Source organism: Meriones unguiculatus, chromosome 19, assembly GCF_030254825.1.
Source record: "Meriones unguiculatus strain TT.TT164.6M chromosome 19, Bangor_MerUng_6.1, whole genome shotgun sequence".
NCBI classification, from domain to species: domain Eukaryota; kingdom Metazoa; phylum Chordata; class Mammalia; order Rodentia; family Muridae; genus Meriones; species Meriones unguiculatus.
This window is the reverse complement of record NC_083366.1, coordinates 44,498,543-44,522,112: the sequence shown is the minus strand read 5'-3', so window position 1 is coordinate 44,522,112 and position 23,570 is coordinate 44,498,543. Positions and strand designations below refer to the sequence as shown.

The 23,570-nt window shown below is 36.3% G+C and overlaps 1 protein-coding gene across 1 annotated transcript in view; it reads left to right on the top strand.

Annotated features, from left to right (window-relative positions):
* Window positions 1-23,234, top strand: part of LOC110541616 (prolactin-7A2-like) — a 52,181-nt gene extending 28,947 nt beyond the window's left edge. The window contains exons 4-8 of the mRNA XM_060372524.1: window positions 11,658-11,833; window positions 13,349-13,387; window positions 15,643-15,750; window positions 21,122-21,301; window positions 23,019-23,234. Coding sequence (XP_060228507.1) covers window positions 11,658-11,833; window positions 13,349-13,387; window positions 15,643-15,750; window positions 21,122-21,301; window positions 23,019-23,234 — 719 coding nt within the window. The remainder of the gene's footprint in view (window positions 1-11,657; window positions 11,834-13,348; window positions 13,388-15,642; window positions 15,751-21,121; window positions 21,302-23,018) is intronic.
* The last annotated feature ends 336 nt before the right edge of the window (window positions 23,235-23,570 follow it).

Below are 23,570 nucleotides of genomic sequence, written 5' to 3'. Positions count from 1 at the left end.
AGTTTTCAGTCCCAGAGGCAATGGAGGTGGGTCCCCTTTCTTCACATCCTTGCCAACATGTGCTGTGACTTGAGTTTTTGATCTTAGTCATTCTAATGGGTGTAAAATGGAATCTCAGATTAATTTTGATTTGTATTTCCCTGTTTGCTGTTGTAGGGCAATATATTTGTTTTTATTTCACAGTTTTGATCTGGACTATTTCCAAAAGTTCATGTTTTGAATCCTTGTTCTGAATTCTATAGCACTATAGTAATTTGGTGGAAATTTAGGAGATGAAACTTAGTAGAAAGTAGTCAAATACTATGTTTCTCTGTCTCTTCTTTGTCTCTGTTTCTGCTTCTCTCTCTCTCTCTCTCTCTCTTTCTCTCTCTCTCTCTCTCTCTCTCTCTCTCTCTCTCTCTCTCTCTCTCTGTGTGTGTGTCTGTCTCTCCACTCTCCCTTTTCTGGATACAAATACTTAGTGAACCCCCTCTTAGACCTAATATAACTACTATAATATACTGTAGTACCACTTACCTAAGTGAGAGTAGAATTAAAAAGTGTTAAAACCTTAAAAGTGTGTTAAAACCTTATACACTATTCTCCAAAACAAAACTTTTCTCCCTTTAAGGTGATTTCCTCAAGTATTTTTGTTACAGTAAATAAAATGAACTAACTCAAACTTTTCAGAAGCCTCTGCTATTGTGTCTGTATGTCTTTTTCTCATCAGCTGATCAAATAAAAATTAATTAAATAAGTAATTTTAGGCATCAGCTTCTAAAATGGTATTTTACATGACTGCAAACTAAATACTTTCTAATCTCAAAAATGGTATAGGAAAAGATGTTTCAAAACAAATAGTGACTTACTCTCTAATGAGAATGAGTATATTTTTTCTTTTATACTTCTCAATCTAAGAGAATGTTTGGGAAAATGTCGCTGTTGCTGCAACAATAACAACAGAATGATATCAGAACAAAAGGAAACAATGAATAAAATTGACACATCTGATAAAATGTGAATTTATACATCGTGATCATTGTGTAGAGCAAATGAGAAGTTAATGGAACTTTTCTTTCAGGGATTTCAGATTTAGTTGTTAAAGAATGGAGTGAAAGCATCCAAATTACTGTATTAATGTCAGTGTAGTCCCAACTGTTCAATGAAGAAAAAAATTAGCCATGTCAGAGATGGAAGACATAATAGAAACATATATAGAACATGGGAGAGTTTGGGAATACTATGAAAAACCCCGTCAGGTGTCATGGAGCTGTGAGAAGAGAAGGCAGAAAGACTGTAAGAGCTGGAGGGGATGGATGACACAAAGGAAGCAGAATCTTCCTGATTCATCAGGACTGACGCACGCATCAAGTCACATGAAGACTGTAGCAGGATGCAAAGGGCTCTTATCCATTCAAGCCAGGTATGCTCCCAGCACAGAAAGGGAGGAAGTAGACTTGAGATTCCTTCCTAAATAAGAAATTATCTTCAGTTGACATCCATTTGCAAAATAAAAAGTAGTTTTCTCTAGTGGAGTCTCACTGGTGTATTAACCACACTTAAGGATAAACTCTGTCTCTAGCAGTGAAAGACCAAATGAAAACTAGCTCAATAAGACATTTTGTAGACATTTTGTCTTATGTTGCTTTGTTTGGCCTTCTTTTTTTTTTTTTTTTTTTTACCCATGCTAATCTTTAGTCTTCTATGTTTTAGATTCTGATTTTTTGGTTTTATGGATTTTGCTTTTGTACATGCCTTTGTAAGTGTGTTTTTAGTGTATTTTCTCTATTTTCTTTCATTTTGATTGTTTTTAAAAAGAAAGAAAAATAAAGGCAATTGGGAGGATTTAGAGAGAATTGAAATATAGAAAACCATGATCAGAATATGTTGTATGAAAAAGAAGCGATGCACTGCTAGTTAGAACTTTTAATGACCATCATCTACATTTTTTCTTTTATTAAAATTTATTTACTTTTTAAAATTAATTACAGTCAATTTGTTTTTTATTCCAGCTGTAACCACCTCCCTAGTCCCTTCCCAATTCCACCCTCCCTCTCTCATCTCCTCCCATGCTACTCCCCAATTCCACCTCTAGGGGAGGTCCTCCTCCCTTTCCTCTGACCCTATCCTATCAAGTTTCATCAGGACTGGCTGCATTTTCTTCCTCTGTGGCCTGGTAAAGCTGCCATCTATATATTTTTTTTAATTTTTATTACTTATAATTTATTCACTTTGTATTGCCCCTGTAGCTCCCTCCTCCCTTCCCAATCCCACTTTCCCTCCCCCTTCTCCACCCATGCCCCTCTCCCAGTCCACTGATAAGGGAGGTCTTCTTCCCATTCCTTCTGATCCTAGTCTATCAGGTCTCATCAGGACTGGCTACATTGTCTTCCTCTGTGGCCTGGTAAGGCTGCTCCCCCCTCAGAGGGAGGTGATCAAAGATCAGGCCAATCAGTTCATGTCAGAGACAGTCCCTGTTCCCATTACTATGGAATCCACTTGGACACTGAACTGCCATGGGCTACATCTGTGAAGGGGTGCTAGGTTATTTCCATCAATGGTGCTTGGTTGGAGTATCAGTCTCAGAAATGACCCCTGTGCCCAGATTTTTTGGTTCTGTTGCTCAACTGTGGAGCTCTTGTTCTCTCTAGGTCTTATTATTCCCCACTTCTTTCATACGATTCCCTGCACTCTGCTCAAAGGTTGGCCATGAGTCTCAGCATCTGCTTTGATACCCTGCAGGGCAGAGCCTTTCAGAGGCCCTCTGTGGCAAGCTCCTGTCCTGTTCCCTGTTTTCTCCTTCTTCTGATGTCCATCCTCTTTGCCTTTCTGGGTGAGGATTGATCATCTTACCCAGAGTCCTCCTTCTTGTTTAGCTTCTTTAGGTGTACAGATTTTAGTATGTTTATCCTATATTATATGTCTAGTAACCACTTATGAGTGAATATATAGCATGTGTATCTTTCTGTTTCTTGGATACCTTACTCACGAAGATCTTTTCCAGTTCACACCATTAACCTACAGATTTCATGATTTCCATTTTTTTTATTGCTGAGTAATAGTCCATTGTGTAGATGTACCACAATTTCTGTATCCATTCTTCAGTTGAAGGGCATCTGGGTTGTTAAGTTAAACAGCAACAAATCAAATAATCCAATTAAAAAATGAGTACAGAGCTAAACAGAGAATTCTCAATAGAGGAATATCGAAAGGCAGAGAAACACTTAAAGAAATGTTCAACATCCTTAGTCATCAGGAGAACACAAATTAAAACGACCCTGAGATTTCACCTTACACCCATCAGAATGGTTAAAATAAAAATCTCAAGGGATGATGCATGATGGAGAGGATGTGGATAAAGGGGAACCCTTCTCCATTGCTTGTTGCAATGTAACTTTGTATAACCACTTTGGAAATCAATCTGCCACTTCCTCAGAAAATTAGAAATCTACTTCAAGATCCAGCTATACCCACTCTTAGGCATATACCCAAAAGATTCCCCACCATTCAATAAGAACATTTGTTCAACTATGTTTATAGCAGCCTTATTCATAATAGCCAGAAGCTAGAAACAATCTAGATGCCCATCAATGGAGGAATGGAAACAGAAATTTTGGGACATTTACACAATAGAATAGTACTCAGTAATTTAAAACAAGATTATCATGAAATTTGCAGGCAAATGTTGGGAACTAAAAAATATCATCCTGAGTGAGGTATCCCAGAAACAGAAAGACACAAATGATATATACTCACTTATAAGTGGATATTATCCACATTATATAGGATAAACATACTAAAATCTATAGCCCTAAAGAAGCTAGACAACAAGGAGGACCCTAGAGAAGATGCTTAATCCTCATACATTGAAATTTTTTAAACAATTTTAAAATAATGGATTACACACCAGAAGATGGAAAGACACTCATGGCATGCTCATGGCTTGGCTGAATTAATCTGGTGAGAATAATTGTGTTACTGCAGAAGACTGGCAGGTCTCATGGTGGACAAATGGTGGAAAAAATTCCACTGTGTGCTTTTAACAGCTTGTGAAATGATTCTAAAATTAAAGTGAATACTAAATGTCCCTGACAAGCCAAAACAATATTAAGCAGAAGAAAGAAGAAGAGAGGAATCAAAATACCTGATTTCATTTTTTTTTTCTAGAGATCTTTAATAACACCAACATAAGCAACAAACCCAGCATGGTAGTGAAACATACACACACATCTACACACACTCACGAACAAACAAAAGGAAGAGAACAGAAGTTCCAGAAAGAGAAATAGGGTAAATGAGTTGATTTAATGATAAAGGCACTTGTGACCTACCCTGATGACCTGAGTTAATGCCCAGTAACCATGTGGCTTGAAGAGATAACTGATCCCAACAAACTCTCTTCTGACTTCCTCCTATCTGGTGTGTCCACAAATAAACAACAAACAAACTGATTATTAAAGGTAAAAAATTAAAATCAGTATCTATGGGGATGGTTTAGTAGTTAAGTACCTTGGCTGCCTTTCTAGGGATTAGGGGTTCAATTCTCAGAACCAACACAGCACTTAACAAATCCTGGTAATATGTCCATTTCCAGGTAATGCAATACCTTCTTTTGGCATCAGGCATATACATAGTGCACAGAAATGTATGCATGGAAAAACACATATAGAGATAGATAGATAGATAGATAGATAGATAGATAGATAGATAGATAGACAGATAGATAAAACTAGAATAAGCAGAAGGAAATCCACAGATACAATATTATCCAACATTTAGTATGGTAATATATATATGCATAGTGGAAAAAATTAGGTTATTCAACCAATGCTGTGGAGAAAATGGTTATGTACATGTAGAATAATGAATCTATACATGTATTTCTCAAACTGTACAAAAATAATTCATAAATCCAATATTGATAATAATCTATGTAAGACCAGACTGTATAAGAACAAAAGGTTGACACTGAACATAGATAAAAGTAAGAGCTATATAAAAAGGGAGTCAGTAACCAAAAATATTCCCAAGATTTTCCAGAAACTAACAGAATATTCATATGGAGATAGAGAATTATGTCACTTTCCCTTCCTTAACCTCCCTTGACCTTTCCTATGTACATCTGAAAATTTAGGGTCTTTTGCTCTTCAGGTAATATTTTTACATATACACACATGTGTATTAAAATTCATCAAACTATAATATGGGATAAGTAGCAAGGTTTCAAGCACAGGAATGGACGGTAAACCATAGATGCTATTACGAGAAAAGAGAAATAATAGGGAACGATATACTAAATGATGTGGGGAGTAGAGGGTAAGAGTAAAAGGGTTAAAAGAGGGTTTACTAACTAAGAGGGTTTCCTAAAATCATTTGAAGTAAATTTGGAAACCTACTATTGTTGAAGCTGGTTGAAACTGGAATTTGATGATTAAGGGTATTAATAAAATTTTAACAATTTGTGACTAAAACAATGAAGGAGTTATTGTTTTGTTTTCTTGCTCCTCCTCCATAAGAATGACCAGCAGAGCAGGTTGAATGGGAATCAAGAGTGCATTTAATTCTCTATAGGCTACTTCTATTTTCAATGAAGATTTGGCTTTATTATCTTGGAGCTTTTCTAATGACTCATGGAATGGGCAATATGGGTGGAATTCAAGCTCATTCTAATCATGGGTTAATGGGCAACAAGCTTATTCTTAACAGGATCATTCCTTAGAATAATCCTTGCTTCTTGTAGCCTCAACAAGAGGTTAAGTCTTCTTTGTTGGTTAAATCAGAATGATGGAAAGGTCCAGTGATAGAGGAAAAATGTCTACTCCAAAGATTTTCTTGATCTCTAAAATGTAAGTTTAATTTGTATATATGTTTTATGCTCAGGCATTATTTTTCTAATTCTGGTCTGCAATATGATCTCTGGCTGGAAGGTTTCCCTATTGTATTTTCTTTGGCTAGCCAGCAACTTACTATGTAATATCTAGGGGCAAAATACTTTCCAACATAAGAGATTCTAAATCTTGCATATATACCACAGGCAAACCAAGGAGACCAACACCAGAAGGCCTGCTAACTCTCCCATGCCCGCCCATTCCTTCAGATGATTCATGGCTGCAGCAATCCATGGTGATAATCCTGTGGCTAGTCCTGCGTCCACTCCGGTAGAATTTACTGTGACAATGGCCACTCTCAGCTGCTCCATCATAGTATCGAATTCTCCAGTCCAATTACCTAAAATATAGCTCGACAATTGTTTAGACAGATTTGCAGCGCAGGAAAAATTCTCATGTTGTATGCTAGTGACACAAAGTCCAGCATACTTTCATTGACAGCCAGGTTGAGCGATTTGCCATAGGGTATCAATTTGCTCCTGCAAGAGGTCAATCCTCTGATTGAACACCATCAAGCTTCCTTTTAGTTGAGCATTAATTCCTTTATGTACAACTAAGGCATGAGCTACATTGGCTAAATGATTATTCAGGGTTTGAGCAGTCTGCCCAGTATTAGAGTCTCACAACAGTGTGATGCAGCCATGATCATTCAGGCCTTTACAGCCATTGAAGCAGGACATTCTCCCCAAGCATGGTTGGATACCATAAAAAGCTAAAATGATACGCTCAGGATGCGAGGCTAAGCACTGCACTCAGGGTCAGCCGCTTTGGACCCAGAGAAGAGCATGTCTGATTTCATGCGGGTTGATGCCCCAGGTCCCGCCTCTGAGAAAAAGGTATCGGACGGTCTGATGCTCTTTGGGTGGATGACACCTAAATGAACATCTGTACAAAGTCCCAATTTATTTCTAATATCAGAGATCAGACCTCTACTCTTGCCTGATGCGTCTAAAACAAAAAGGGGGAACTGTAGAGAGCTGCGGAATGCTATGCCTTAAAGATGGAGCGGGTTTCCGCCTTCCACCTTCCCGATGGTGAGTGCTCTCTGTCATGAACAACTCCACATTTGGCTAAGGCCGAGGATCTGGCTTGCTTCCATGTATGTGGACCTATCTGCATTGCCCCCGTGGCACGCCTGGGTTGGCTACCCAGAGGCTATTTAAGCTGTGGGCTGGCTTTCCCCGGGGTCCGAGGATTGTTCAATGTTCCTGAATAAACTGCATTGAAAAAAAAAAAATCTGTCTTTCACTAAGGTTAAATAAAAATGTAAAATTTTACATTAAAAAAAAAAGAGATTCTAAATCATATTTACATTTGTGTCCTTATTTCTAAATCTACGCACTTTTCCTCAGTGCTCCAAATGAAGTTTGTGATTTTCACTGGCCTGTTCTTCATCAAAGCAGCAGCTTCTATACAACAGAAGTCCATCATTTGCATCTCCTCCTCTACTCAAAAACCCTTGTTCTGACCAGACTCCAATGATGATTTCTGAGAAAGTGTCTATTCAATGCAGTAGAGGCTATTGACTCTGTGTTAGATGCAAACAATATCAAATTTAACAGATCAACAAATAGTACATCAATGTTATTGTTGCATAATAAAGACAAATCTAACTGTTACTAAAATGATCATTCTACACTCTCGCTTTACATTCAGATGATATGGGCAGAATTCAAGCTGGCTACTGCTGTGAAGTATCATAAAGGGGCTTGCTTACAACAAATCAATGTAATTGACAATCTAACCCTGATGCTTATACTCAATAAATTGTAGTACAACTGTCATAGGGACAGCCAAATACATTCTGATTAGATCCATGGACAGATCCTATGTTTATATATTTTTAAGCATGCCTGAAAAATCTGTGCTTAGGATATTCTAAGCTACAACATGAAGGCTTTGTATATTGCTTTGTGAAGTAAAAGTACATTGGCTACAGGAAAAATAAAAGAATCATCTACACCTCAGAATTTGATCCTTACATTACTGACCTATTGTAACTGTGGAAACAAATGTAGAAACAACAAACTTTTTTATAGTCCCTGGATCCTGGCAAAAAAAATATAAATGATAAACTGTTTAGAATTCAGGTGTGTTCCTATGGCGTTGTGTTACAGTGTTCAGAAAAAGTGAAACAAGTATGTCACCCTAACCAAGATTCTGAAGAAATTTAAGTCTGGGGCACAGACGTTTTGCTAGAGCATGGGATTCATGATAGCTTTTATTGAGCAGAGATGTACATTGTGAGTTGCAACTTAATTTGGGCCCTAGTTATATTCTTGAAATGAGCTAAAAAGGACATATTGACCTCTTGAATCATCATGGTCATGAGATTATTAGCACAGTCTGAGGTTGAAGAGTCGTATGATCCTCACCTTTCTTCATGATGTTATTTCTTGCCTCCTAGCAGTGTGTGGCCTTGGGGATAGTTCCATGGCCTATATAAGAAGTGAAATATTTGCTGGAGGTAGAACTGCGTGAAGCAGCCACGGCCTGCCAGGACTTTTCAGAGATGCCACCGTCATTCTCTCAACAATGTTCTTGTAAGTCACTCTTTCCTCATGTTCTTCTAAGTAAGCTAAGACAGTTCTTTGATTTTCAATATTCTTTAGACAACGTACATTTTTGGAGTCATTTTTGCTCTATATGCAGTGCACTGGTAACCAGTTCATGCCTGGTTAAGGTAGGTAAAATCAAATAAAGCTGAGAAGTACTTTCTAATCACAGCTCTAGAAAACAAATACACCATTCACTCTTGGATCAAAAGTTCTTAAAAGGAGTCTTCAATCCATGAGATATGTAGAAATGCCTAGAGACATGGTGAATTTTCTTAATTTATCTAGATAGAAAAAAAAAAAAAAACTCTAGCAGTATCTTGTACTAAGATAGTGTTTTACTTACACAGCCTCAGATGACCTGAGCATGAAGCGGTCAATCTCAAAACGTCTAATTGCAAAAATTGAGACACTTGACTAAAATGAAATAAAAAGAGATTGCGTATTGAATTTGTACTAACTGTAAAAGAAAGAATGCAGAATTTTCTGGTTTCTAGATCTCTGCTGTGAAATATTTAACTTGAATGAACTTGACTTAGTACACAATAGTAGCAGATGAGTATCCATACAGATTTTGAGCTGTCATTGAAGCAAAATATGTTTCAAAAGAGGAAACTATGTAATATTTACCTTCTTTTCTTGATGAAAATTTTAGGCAAATGAATTGGTAACAAACACTAATTACATTTCAGGTTAAAAAAATAAACAATCCCATTAATTCCTCAAATTTAGCTTAAACTGTGAACTTCTTTCACATAATAAATGAAAAGACTGTACATGTTTACTTAATGTATACATATGTATCTAATGTTCATAAAATAAATTTGTGAAAGCAACATGATTTTTGAAAATTTAGTTGTACAACAAGAAATGGTCTTCCCAAAGAAGAACACACCAATTTTTAGCCAAAATTAATCATGAGCCATAAAAATATATTCATATAAATAAATTATACTGAATGATTTTTGTGTATGTGCATGCATATATGTGAGTATGTATGTATATACATGTAACAACTAAAGAAAAGTTCAAAAATTTGAGAGAGAAAGGTTCAGGAGCACATGGGATGTTTTGGAGCCAAGAAAGGAAAGAAGGAAATGATGTAATTATTGTAATTTTAAAAAATGTTTTAATTATCTGAATTATTTTCATTTTACTTCAAAATAGATAATGGTTGTAATGTGTACTTCACAATATTTTTAATTTATTATTATTATTATTTATTACAATTTATTCACTTTGTGTCCCAGCTGTGGCCCCCTTCTTTGTCTCTTCCTAATCCCACCCTCCCTCTGTCTTCTCCCCTTATGCCTCTTCCCTAGTCCACTAATAGGGGTGGACTTCCATCCCTTCTATCTTGACCCTAGCCTATCAGGTCTCATCAGAACTCATTGCCTCAACTTCTTCTGTGGCCTGGCAAGACTGCACCCAACATGGGGAGGTGATCAGAGAGCCTGCCACTAAGTTCATGTCAGAGACAGCCCCGGTATCCCTTAAATATTTGTAAATAGTTTTTTTTCTTATAAATAAATCTTTTCAGTATTCTAGTTTTATTTTGAACACCCACAATTGTATTTATGAAAGGCTCTGGACAAGAGGAGCCTTTTCAGATTTCTTCACTAAAAAAGCAAATAAATATTTCAGTATCTACATGGTACTTCTTGGAAGCATTAATTATTAATATGTTAGATTTCTTGTTTTGTCCACCTATAAAACATAGTTTGATGATGACACCAACACTGCTCATGGTCAAAAAGAAACTCATTTAAAATAGACTTTTTTATAGAGCAAGACAGGTAAATAAAATAAAGTGTGGTCAAGTGCTCAAACATAAAGCTTGATGTCTACAAGTAACAAGTTCTGCTAACACTGAGCACAAGACTATGGTTTTGTTCCCTGCAAACCATTTATAACTGAGATCACCTGCTGCACTAAACCACCATGCGAAATGCAAAGTACATAATGTGTACAATCTGTTAGATGTCAGCTGATAGTAGGATATAGGGGAAAATCAATTAATCCTATCAACTTTTTCTCTCCAGAATACAGTTTTATAGTACATGGGATAAGATTACACAGAGTGTTACTGAAAAGTTCAACTGTATAGAAATGGCCAATGAATAGCATTATTTCTGTAAGGTAATAAAGCCAGTAAAGATGTTCCTTATCATAATGGGACTCTCTTCATCCTCAGTGTTACATAACAGGCATTCATGTGTTTGCTTTTAGAGGCATGAAGATAAAATGAAAAGTATCATGCTATCCTTGTCAAAATGCACATATTAAAACTGTTTGGAACATTCATTTTCTCTTCCTTATCTTCCACAGTGATCTGTGAGTCTTAGGTGTGTGTGTGTGTGTGTGTGTGTGTGTGTGTGTGTGTGTGCGTTTCTTTTTTTTTTTTTTAAAAAAAATGGGAGTTTGCTCTGAGACTATGTCTCCTAGGGCTAAGAGAAGCTATACCTATAAAGTCTCACCAGCAGGATTGCTTAAACAAGAGGTGAATAAAGACAAAAACAATAACATGCCAGCATGGATGAGGTAAATCCCAGAGGGCCTCAACCCTACACTAATAACTACATGCAACCAAGGCATGACAGGAGTGGAAAAACTAGTTTTTCTTAGGGGAAAGCACACAATTGTTTATCTAATTGCAAATGGTCTTCCCTAAAAATCTTACATAAAGGTAACGTTATATAGGTTGTACTTACACATTTAAGAAGATGAATGCATGTGCGTATATGTACATAACAACAATCAATGAGAAAAAGAGGACATGAATTAAACAAAACAAAACACAACAAAAAACATCCAGGAGAGGAATAAGGGAGTGTTTGATAGGAGGGAAGAGAAGGGGTAAATAATGTTAATATATTAATCCTAAAAATTAAAGAAAAAATTATATATTGGAGGAAGTGATAATTGAAAGCCAGCATAAATTCTTACAACATTGAAATTAAAGACAATTAATTTAACTTCCAATTGTATAAAAATTCCAGCATTATTTCTGATATCGATCCCAAACTGTGGGAAGTCACTAAGTTCTAATGCCACACATTAAAACCTAATGTGAAAACCTAAGTATTTAGTTACATTTTCACAGTAGAAGAAGATGCCTTCTTACTACCACTGCTACACAGTATCAAATCACCCAGGGAAAGGCACTGGGCAGATGTGATAGAGTTGATCTGAGAGCTTTGGAGGAATGAATCTGAATGGTCCCCATTTCTGTTAGCAGGGGCACTTCTGCTGCTGGTGTCCTGCCTCCTTTTATGGAAGAATGTGGCCTCTGTGCCTTTAAGTAGCAATGATACTGATGATTATCAAGAACTCCTCAGCGAACTGTTTGATCATGCTCAGAATATGTCTCAGAATATTGGTGTCCTCAACTTGGAACTGCGCAGGGTTTATGTAAGTACTTCTCTTAGCTCTGGCTTATTTTGTAAAGCATCCTCCCTGTCAAAGATTGTCCTGTGCCAGATTTACCTCCATCATGAGCCAAATTTCTAATAATGCATCTATCTAAAGTAGAGGAATTTGAACCCAAAAACAACATGACAAATGATCACTTCCAGGGACCAAGGGCTGTGTGATCTGGCTGGAATACAAATACATTCTTAGTAAACATCTTTAATCTCTCTGGCTGGAATTTAGTACACAACTTTAACCCCAAATAATGAGAGATAATTGAGAGGCAGATAAAGTGAGGAATCGGAAAAAGAAGTGACAGTATGAGTCAGAGATAGGATATGCCCAACTCTCAGGAGAACAGAGAGAAAAGAGAAGCTGCTTAAGAACAGCAGAGAGAGAGAAAGAGGGAGGGGGAGAGGAGAGACAGAGAGAGAGAGAGAAAGAGAGAGAGACAGAAAGTTTGTGGAGATAGTACAGTAGAGATCATGAGTACAGTACAGTTCAGTGCAGTTCAGTTCATGCAGCCTCAGTTCATGGAGTTTAGGGGCAGGTGTTTCAAGTAGATCAATTCAGTGAGAAGCATAATGAAGCCAGTTTGAATCAGTCAGCTTGGAGAGGAGTTTAAGCCAGAACAGCTGAGTTGAATCAGCCATCCAGAGTTCATAAAGAACTGGAAAGGGTGAGTTTATTTAGCAGTAAGTCTCAGAGGCTGAAAACACTCTAGACCTAGGTCATCAGACAGAGGCTGGAAACGGAAGCCTTCAATGTCCAGGCTTGCAGAAGTTTATAGTGTAGGGAGGCTAGAAGCTTCCAGGTCAAAGTCTAGGGATATTTAGATAGAAACGCTCTGGGATCAGGCTAAGCCATGTATTATGAAGCTTGGGAATGGCTCTAATCTCATCTCCTCATCTGAGAAATAAAAACAATATTTACACTAATAATAGAATAAAGTATCAGCTCTTGAAAAGTGAAGTAAAGAGAAGGGTGTAAGTTTTATGAAATATTAGAAAAATTTTGAAGTATTCAATGAACTTTGGAATTTTCTCCCACTTTTATTTAAATTTTTTAAAATTTTCATTTATGGCATAAAAGTCTAATAGACACAGTGGGTAAGAGAGGTGACTTCCTTAACTTGCTTGCATCTCTGTCAGAACCTTTACTTACCCTGCAACAGTATATCCAATAGAGGAGGAGAAATATACTGAACAAACAAACAAATAAAACTCCCCCAAATATCAGCCTTTCAATGGTTTAAATGCTGAGAATCCTTGTTTAAAGAGGTACAATGTGTGAGTTCATTAAGTCTGGTCTAGAAGAAAGAAAGACTGGTTTTGAGGGCTGTATGTTTTCTATTTAATGTCACTCAACATCAATCAATGTCAAGGAGGAAACAGTACACAAGGCTTCTCTACAGAAATGGACACCCGGAGAATACGTCTCTTTTTGGAATAAATATGCATTTATGTTCTCTTTTAACTCAGTAGCTTTTCTGTTCTTTTCCTCATCCTGTTTCAGACTGTTGGTGACTTCACTGAAAAATTGTACCACAGATATGTAAGTGCCTCATTTCCTTCCATTTTTGTTTCCCTCAAACCTTCCAGGTTAACGACTTTTCTTGAACTTAGCATGGGAAACAATCAAATCCAAGTCTGAAGTAATACACTTCATGGGTAAAAGACAGTTCCAACCACCAAAAGGCAGAATAAGAATGGGGCAGGGTCATGAAATTTTTGGTTTTCAAGAACTAGAACTAGAATGATTTTTAGGTCTTTCTCTTAAAAAAAAATGTTATTTACTTAAAAAAAAAATCTTTGTCCTGGCTATGTGTTTTAATAGTTGTGGCCAGGGAATAAGTCTGATTCCATGTATTTGCTTCTGGGCAGCCAGTATCTCTTGACATTTTTCACTTAGCACACTGGAGACACACAATGGAAAAGAAGCACATTGCAGTGAGTCTCGATGAATAAAATGGATCAAAACTGTGATAATTCGGGGGGTGGGGCGTGCAAACAGAAACAACAACATATTAGCTTCTCAATAACTCCTAAATGCTAAACATTATATTTAAAAGTTTTGGGTGCACACTTTTATTCACTGGGAAGGCTTGTTTAGAAAAGAAAACAGGCTCGGTGATCCTGACGGCAGTATGTTACCTGTTCAAGGACAATTAGTGTCAAAAGGAGACAACTGACATTGGTTCATTATTGAAGTAGGTACACAGAGAATGTCTCTTTTTTGCCATAAATATGCATTTGTGTTGTTTCTTTACTCACTATTTTTTTTGCCATGTCGCTCCTCCTGATTCAGCTAAGTTCATCATCAGAATCATATAACCAATTTGTAAGTACCACACTTTTTTCTATTCTCTTCTTCCCAAAAGCTTTCATGTTAATGATATCACTTGAATTTATCAAGAGAAAGTATCAAAGACCAATTTTCAAGTAAGACACATCCACAGGTGTATTATGATATTTCGTTCTTATATTTATTATACAAGCAAACCTCTGGCAGTAAAAAAGAGAGAGAGTAGGAAAGCTTGCAAATGGTTTGTTTGATTTTCTGTAAATGTATTTATTTTTAATTAAAAATTATAATTGGGAACTGTAAGTGTAACCTTTGTGGCTAAGGAAGTACGCTGATATTCGAATCCAACTTTTAAGAAAGAAAAAAATATTGTCATCTTCCACTTAGTTCTCTAGAGAAACCCAAGAAAGTTGAAGTGCATCGTAGCCAGCTGGGTGTAGCAAATAGAAGCAATCCAAATGGAAACCACGACAAGAGGGAAGAAACACACTAATTTATTTTTAGGAACCCCCAACGTGAGAATTCCTTTTAGAACAGTGCAGTGCTGGAGTTCATTTAGTAGGGGGGATGGCAGACAAGTGAAAATAGGTTTCCTCCTCCTGATGACTGCATGTTATCTGTTGAAGTCAGTCAATATAAAGGAGAAAAAAATAAGGCTTCAGGAAAACACTGGGCCTCAAGAGAATGTGGCTCTGCATTTGGCATAGATGTATTATTATATATATTTTTTTCAAATTGGTTTCTCATTCCTCATTCTTTTCTGCCATCTTTGAAATTCTTAACATTCCTGGTAATCTATTAAACATTACATACTAGCTTGTTATCAGTTTAAATAATAAGTTATTTATAGTATATTTTAAGTATAATATTTTAAAAACATATATTGATCAATATGTAGACAGTAATATTATGTTGCTTTTTAACTTTATTGCTTACTCTTTCCTAAAATTGTCAGTTTGTTATATCTACTTTTGTCAAACTTGACACAAATACAGTCAGAATTTTTGACTCTCATTGAATGGTACAGGTGTAGGTGTTCACTTGTAACAGGAAGGAAACATACAATTTTATAATTCTTAAAGATGGACATCAATTAGGATAAATAAGAAAGAAGAAATTAATAAATATGGATACAATACACCATGACACTGGGCTCAGATTCTACAAAACAATCTCTAAGAAAATTTGTATTGTCTAGTTTTGTTATTTTTAAGGCTTGCCTTCAATATAGAAAGATTTAGGGAAAATAAAGAAGAAAAAATAAGAGAAAAGTAAATAGGAAAAGGATTGGGAGTGGACATTTATATGACAAATAAAATGAGATTCCAGACCCAGTAAAGAAGAAAAGAAGCAAAATGTTTATGTTGTCTTTAATTTTTAGATGTCATGAAGACTTTATTTTTACAAAGCACACATCTAATGAGTATATTAATATTTTGGTTTAAAATTATTGCCTTATATTTCCAGAATCCAGTTAACCTGAATATTAATTTTGATATATGCAGGTGAATGAGTTTATTGAGGATCAGGAGTTTATAATAAAGACTCTCACCTGCTGCCACAAATATTCCATGAAAACTCCAGAAAACATAGATGAAGCTCAAGAGATTTCTGTGAGTCTTTTGTTGATTTTTTTTCACATAAATAGCTGAAGCAGTAGACTAACTTTGATTTTCCATGCTGCAGGCTTTTTTTTTTCTAAGTACTATAGAAGATGTGGAAATCATACATACAGGAAAATGATGTGAGAAGGAAAAAGGAAAAGTCATGTTACATACATGTGAAAAATAAGCAAATGTGCAGTAATATTGTAACAGGACCTTAAATTATCTGTTAAGAGGGTTTTAGTTTAAGGATATCTTACTAATAGACTTCACTTAATAAATGCAAACACAGTTGTGTCTGGATAAGTTACCAGTGAAAGTCTCATCAGTGGCAAATATTACTTTATTGACCATCATGCACAGGTTTTTTTATTCTCTTTTTTTTCCCCAGTGTACTCACGATACTAATTCTTTTTTGTATTTTGTATTTTATATTTTATTTTTATTCACTTTATATCCCTATTGTAGCTCCCTCCCTTGTCTCCTCCCAGTCCCATCCTCCCTCCCACTTCCATGCTATTCCCCTCTCCTAGTCTTCAGAAAAGGGGAGCACTCCATCCCTACCATCTGACCCCAGCCTATCAAAACTCATTAGGACTGCCTGCATCCTTTTCCTCTGTGGCCTGGCAAGGCCCTCCCACCAGGGAGAAGTGATCCAAAAGCTGGCAACAGGGTGCAGTCAGAGAAAGCCCTTATTAGGGAACCCACATGGAGACTGATGCCTAGGGGCTACAGATGAGCAGGGGATCTGGGTTGTCTCCTTTCATGGTCCTTGGTGTATCAGTCTCTGCAGGCTCCCTGGGCCCAGATGTGTTGGCTTTGTTGGTCTTATGGATTCCCTGTCCAGTCTGGCTCCTTCTATTTCCCTACACTTTCCTACAACTCCCTGCATTCTTCTCAAAGTTTGGCTGTGAGTCTTAGTATCGGCTTTGATTCCCTGTAGAATACTGCCTTTCAGAGGACATCTATGGTAGGCTTCTGCTCTGTTCCCCAGCTTTAGCCACTTTCAGTGTCTATTTTATTTGCTTTTTTGAATGAGAATTAAACATGGTTCCTAGAATCCTCTTTGTTAAATAACTTCTTCGGGTCTGTGGATTGTAGTTTAGTTATCCTGTAATATACTGCTTTTACCTGCTTATAAGTGAGTATATACCACATATGTCTTTCTGCTTCTGGGTTACCTGACTCAGTATGATCTTTTCGATTTCCATCTATTTGCCTGGACATTTCATGATTTCTTTATTTTTAATACCTGGGCAGTATTCCGCTGTGTAAATGTATGACAATTTCTGTGTCTCTTCTTTGGTTGAGAGACATCTAGGTTGTTTCCAGATCCTGGCCAGTACAACTGAAGATGCTATGAACATAGTTGAGCAAATACCCTTGTGATATGGTTGAACATATTTTGGATATATGCTCAGGAATGGTATAGCTGGGTCTTGAGGTAGCGCTATTCCCAGTTTTGTGAGAAAATGCCAGACTGCTTTCCAAAGTGGCTGTACAAGTTTACATCCCCACCAGCAATGGAGGAGGGTTCCCTTTTCTCTACATTCTCTCCAGCATTTGTTGGTTTTGGATTCAGTTTGCAAGTATTTTATTGAGTATTTTTACATGTTGCTCACAAGGGAAATTGGTCTGAAATTCTTTCTTTGTTGGATCTTTCTGGGTTTAGGTATCACGGTGACTGTGACCTCAGAATGAATTCAGTAATGTTGCTTCTGATTCTATTTTGTGGAATGGATTGAGAAGAATTGGTATTAGTTTTTCTTGAAAGTCTGATAGAAATCTGTGCTAAAACCATAAGGTCCAGGTTTCTTTTTTGTTGGGAGAATTTTGATAATTTCTTCTATTTCCTTAGGAGATATATGACTATTTAATTTTTTTTTACCTGATTTTGAGTTAAAATTGATAAGTGGATTCTATCAAAAAAATTTCCATTTCATTGAGATTTTCAAATTTTGTAGCATACAGGCTTGTAAAGTAAGGCCTAATGATTGTTTGGATTTCCTTGGTGTCTGTTGTTATATCTCCCTTTTGATTTCTAATTTTGTTGGTTTGGATAGTATCTCTGTCTTATAGTCTGTTTGGCTAAAGGTTTGTCTATCTTGTTGATTTATTTTTCAAAGAACCACCTCTTGGTTTCATTGATTCTTTGAATTGTTCTCTTTGTTTCTAAATTATTGATTTGAGCCCTGATTTTGATTATTTCCAGCTGTCTACTCCTCTTGGGTGTGTGTGCTTCTTTTTTTCCCTAGGGCTTTCAGGTCTGCCATTATGCTGCTTGTATGGGATGTCTCCAATCTCTTTATGAAGGCACTTACTACTATGAATTTTCCTCTTATCACTGCTTTCATTGTGTCCCATAAATTTGGACATGTGTGCCTTCATTTTCATTGAATTTTAGGAAGTCCTTAATTTCTTTCGTTATTTCTTCTCTGACCCAGATGTCATTGAGTAGGGAGTTGTCCAGTTTCCATATGTGTTTAGGCTTTTTTGTTATTTCTGTTGTTGTTAAGGTCCAGCTTTAGTCCATGATTGACCGATATGATACAAGGGGTTATTACAATCTTTTTTTTTTTTTTTTTTTTTTATCTGTTGAGGCTTGCTTTGTGACTATTTGGTCAATTTGGGGAAAGATTCCATGAGGTGTTAAGAAGAAGGTATATTCTTTTGCATCTGCATGAAATTTCTGTAGTTGTCTGTTAGGTTCATTTGATTCATGACATCTGTTAATGTCATTATTTCTCTGTTTAGCTTCTGTTTTGTTGGCTAGTCCTTTGATGAGAATGGGATGTTGAAGTCTCCTACTGTTAATGTGTGGGGATGGATGTGTGGTTTAAGCTTTATTAATGTTTCTTTAACAAATGTGGGTACCCTTGTATTTGGGGCATAGATGTTCAGAATTGAGATGTCATCTTTGTGGAATTTTCTTTTGATGAGTATGAAGTGTCCTTCCTCATCTCTTCTGATTAACTTGGTTAATAGTCTATTTTATTAGATATTAGAGTGTATACTCCTGTTTGTTCCTTGGTTCTGTTTGCTTGGAAAAACTTCTTCCAGCCCTTTACTCTCAGGTAATGTCTATCTTTGTTGCTGAAGTGTGTTTCTTGTATGCAGAAGAATGTTGGGTCCTGTTTTTTAATCCACTCTATTGGTCTTTGTCTGTTTATTGGAGAGTTGAGTCCACTGATGTTGAGATTAATAGCCAGTGACTGTTATTTTCTTTTATGTTGAAGTTGGTTGTGATGGTATATTTGTGTGCTTGTCTACTTTTAGTTTTGCTATAATGAAGTTATTTATTTCCTGAATTTTTCTGGGTGTAGTTAGCCATCTTGGGTTGGATTTTTCCTTCAAGTGTATTTTGTATGATCAGATTTGTGGATAGGTACTGTTTAAATTTGTTTTTGTTGTGTAATATTTTGTTATCTATATCTATGATGATTGAGTTTTGCTGGGTATAGTCGTCAGGGCTGACATCTGTGTTCTCTTATGGATCATGACATTTGTCCAGGTCCTTTTGGACTTTCATAGTCTCTTTTGAGAAGTCAGGTGTGATTCTGTAGGTTTGCCATTATACATCACCATGGGTCTCCTTTGGATTGGGAGATCCAGATTTTGGTGTTTTGGGACACAGTGCAGTTTGAGATGATGAGCACAGCACATAGGCTTGTGGCTATGCACTTGATACTCTGCACCTACTGGAACCCAGGAACTTTTCCGGGGATTAGCTCACTGACCTGAAGTCAGACACAATTGTTTCCTTCACCTTGGAGTCTCTTTATGACTGGGAAACCCAGCCTCTCATGTTTTGGGACCCACAGTACAGTCTGGGACAGTGAGCACAGTGTTCAGGGCTGTGTTAGGTGACAGAGTCCACGAGCCTAAGGGAACCCAGGAAATTTCCCAGAAATTAGCTGTGTGACCTGAGGTTAGACCTGATTGTTTCCCTCACTGTAAGGTTTACTTTCACCTGAGAAACACAGTCATTAGTGTTTGATGCCCACCAACATTTTGTTCTGTTGGTTGCTGTGCAGTTACTGTTTTCCTGCTGATCAGACACAGTGTGCCATTAGCACCACCATCTTGGATCTCTCCAGTTTTCTTTATTTTCAAGACTCTTCTGATTCCACTTCTGCTTCTTACTTGTCTATTCATTTCTCCATGACTTCTATGCTATCTTCTATGTTTTAACTGAAGTCACCTGAAGAAGGGTGTGCTACTAATACCATGTAATGCTCCTCACAATGAGAAATTCCTTTAGCTGTAATAAGAAGGTCTGCATGTCACTGTGGCTCTAATTTATAACTGTTAGGATATTTCCTTATAAGTCTTTTCTAAAACCTGTCACCAAATGAGTTGATTTAAGCAACTTGTGAAAATGAGACAATGTAGAGGAATGAAATGTTTCTAGATATGTACTACATGACTAGCTACTTTATAAAATGCTTTATTGACACTGCTGCAATTACAGTTCCCAAAGGCTAGCAGGGGTAAAGAGACTGAGCTGTTGGAAAGTTTTATGGAACTTGGACCTTCAGCCTTGTCCATCACAATGGGTGTCTGGGCTACAACCAACCAAGAACATTGCCTACACCTTTGGATTGTCTCCTTTCTTCCATGCATTTTTCCTATTTTCATAACAATGTCCAGTGGATTCCTCTCTACTTTTTATTGTCATTATAATAGCTAAATATGTCAGGATGTGAAGAGTTTCATGTAAGATGCTGAAACATACTAGAAAGCCAAACTTCTATTGTTCTTCCTATTCATGCTGTGATTAAAGATAATGACATTCCATTGTTCCACTGTTCTTCTCTTATATGTCCCAACAAATGAGAGGGAGTGCTCTAGACCGGGGAAGCTATGTTTATTAATATTGGCTTGTTTTAATGATATAGTTTCATATTATCATAAAATAACCCCAAAATAAGTGATTGTGAACAATGTGGTTTATTTATTTGATAAATGATTCTCAGTTAAATGTTTTGACATATACACTGGGAGCATTTACTTTTCCTGAACCAAAAGACCTACATAGTCCCAGTTAATTACTGTGTTCCCCTGGATAAACAAAATAATGAGATGTTGATGAACTTATGGAAAAACTAGGCAGCAGAATTTCATATGGAAAGCAAAAAAAATCAATAAAATGGGTAATTGAAAATAATAGTTTTGTACATAATCGTTTTATAATGTCAACCTACAGGTAAGTCATTTTTACTTTATTAGTTTATATTATTTTCATTCCCCAAACCATTCTACTTTACCATATAAATAACAAATGGATATTTAATGCAGCCTATCTCCGAGAAAACCAAAACTAACTAATCCCTTCTTATTTCCTTTATCCTATCGTAACTGATGAAACATGGGTACTTAGCTTGAGTACTTTCCAAATCTGATACTCAGTAGACTTCAAGCTTGGAATAAGACTCTGCAGAAGCTACAGACCATTCTTGGGAGTACTCCAGATATACCTAATGATGCACTATCTTTAGCCAAAGACATCAAAGGGAAAATGTCAGAACTTTTTGAGGACAGCAAGAATATACTCAGCTCGGTGAGTACTACTCTTACATCTTACTCTTCTCCTTCATGAATGATCAGACTTTGGTGGCAGATTTTAAAATCTGAAACACCTCACTTTATTTTTTTTTTATTTTTTTTAACATTGTGATTTATTTATTTCTTTTCTTTTCGATAATTTTATTTTTCTCATTAGTTACATTTTGTAATTCTGTATCCCAGCTGTATCCCTCATTCCCTCCCCATTCCCACCCTCCCTCCCTCATCTCCTCCCTGCCCCTTTCCAAGTCCACTAGTAGGGGAGGGCCTCCTCCCCTTTCATATGACTCCCTTTTGTCAGGTATTTTCAAGACTGGCTGCAAAGTCCTCCTCTGTGGCCTAACAGTACTGCTCCTCCCTTGGGAGGTGGGGAGGTCAATGAGAGGATAAAACCTAGAACCTCTGCTCAGATGTTACCCGTGATAGCTCAGTAATCAATTGGTTTCCCATAGTAAGGGGAACAAGGACTATTACTAACAGGAACTCAATGACTGGCTCTTTGAACACCTCACTTTAAAAGAATAAATTTTGGTACCAAATCTTGTAAACATTCTAAGAAGTAATGGATAGAGATTAAAGTATAACATTTCAAAGTATTTTGAAGAATATCTGTTGCTCTGGGCAGAGTAAGATATTCCTGACTACTTCATTAGAAACCTTTATCAAAATAACCCCTAGCCAATCAATATTTATTATCAAGACCAAACACAGGTCTATGCTCAAGTATCAAATCCTGCTATTCCATCTTCAGAGTCATAAAAAAAAGTCAAATTTCATTTGAATTCAATTAAGTATGAAAAAATGTCTACGGGGTCTTGCTTTTACTTGTTGATGGCTGACAGATTTATGATATCATGTGCTAGACTTGTGAAAATCCAAGACTGTGATCAATGATTCATATTGTTTGATTTTTATTTGTTATAACGGATTTTATTTTCTTACTTTATATTTCAAATAAATTTTATCCAGTATATGTTGATCATATTCCTTCCCTTCTGCAGTTCCTCCAGATTCTACCTTTAGGTACTCAACTCTCTCTCTCTCCCTTTCTCTCTCCCTCATAAAACAAGAAAGACAACAAAAAGGAAAAAATGAAAACCAAAACAGATAAGCAAACTAAGAACAGGAGAGTAATAAGACAAAAACACCCAAAGAAAACTAGCCCCTCCTTACCCCCCCAAAAAAAACCCATAAAAATACAACTCATGGAGTATGTTTTATGTTGGCCAGTTACTCTTTGGAATGAGGCCTGACCTGGAGTTTGATTGATTTTCCCAATTTTGCTCTTTTAGAGAAAATTGATTTTTCTTCTTTTCATCTGATATCAATTGCAAATAACTTTTTTTTATTAGGGATAGGACTCTGTGTTCCCTTCCCTTCTCAATGCTGAGATTTTTGTCTGCTTAGAACCTGTGCAGTACTTGTGAATGCTGTCAAAGTCTCTGTGAGTTGATATATATATATATATATATATATATATATATATATATATATCAACTGAGATATATATATCTCAGTCCACTTATATCCTAAAGATGCTGTTTCCTTGGTATTACTTACCACCTATACCTCTTACCATTTTTTTAAGGTCCACTACTATGTAGATATTTTTCATTATTTCTGTAAATGTGATTTAACATTAAGAAGGAAAAAAAAAGACCAAACACTAGTTGTATAAATAATAACTGACTGATTATCATTTTGCTTACTAGATTTATGGAAGAACAGAAAATGTGGAATCCACTGACTATTCTGGTCTTGAAGACTTAAACTCACCTCATCAAGAGTCACGCTTTTTTGCCATTTCTAAATTTTCTTATTGCTTACGTGTAGATATGCATACAGTTGACATTTATCTCCATCTCTTGAGGTGTGTGGTACTTGTTAATAATGATTGCCGATCCGTTAATATTGAAGATACTTCATGATACTGCATCTTTTAAGATAATCTTAATTTTATATATTGGGAAGGTATGTTTGAATACAATGGGTATTTTAAAAAAATAAATGCCAAAGTTTAAAAAAAATTGAGTGTCTTTTGTTTATTTATTTAAATATATTAATAGCTTTAAGATGTTTGAGGAACAAATGGGATAATCTGCAATTTATTTTAAAATCACAGTAAATTAATATTCTGTTAATATAGTTATTAGAATCAAAGTGGACCAATTGTAGCTTTTCCTAGAACCCATATGCTAGGAATCATTTTTACCATCTTTAATCTAGACCTTATTCAACAGGGGTAGGGATGGGCCTGGTTTAAA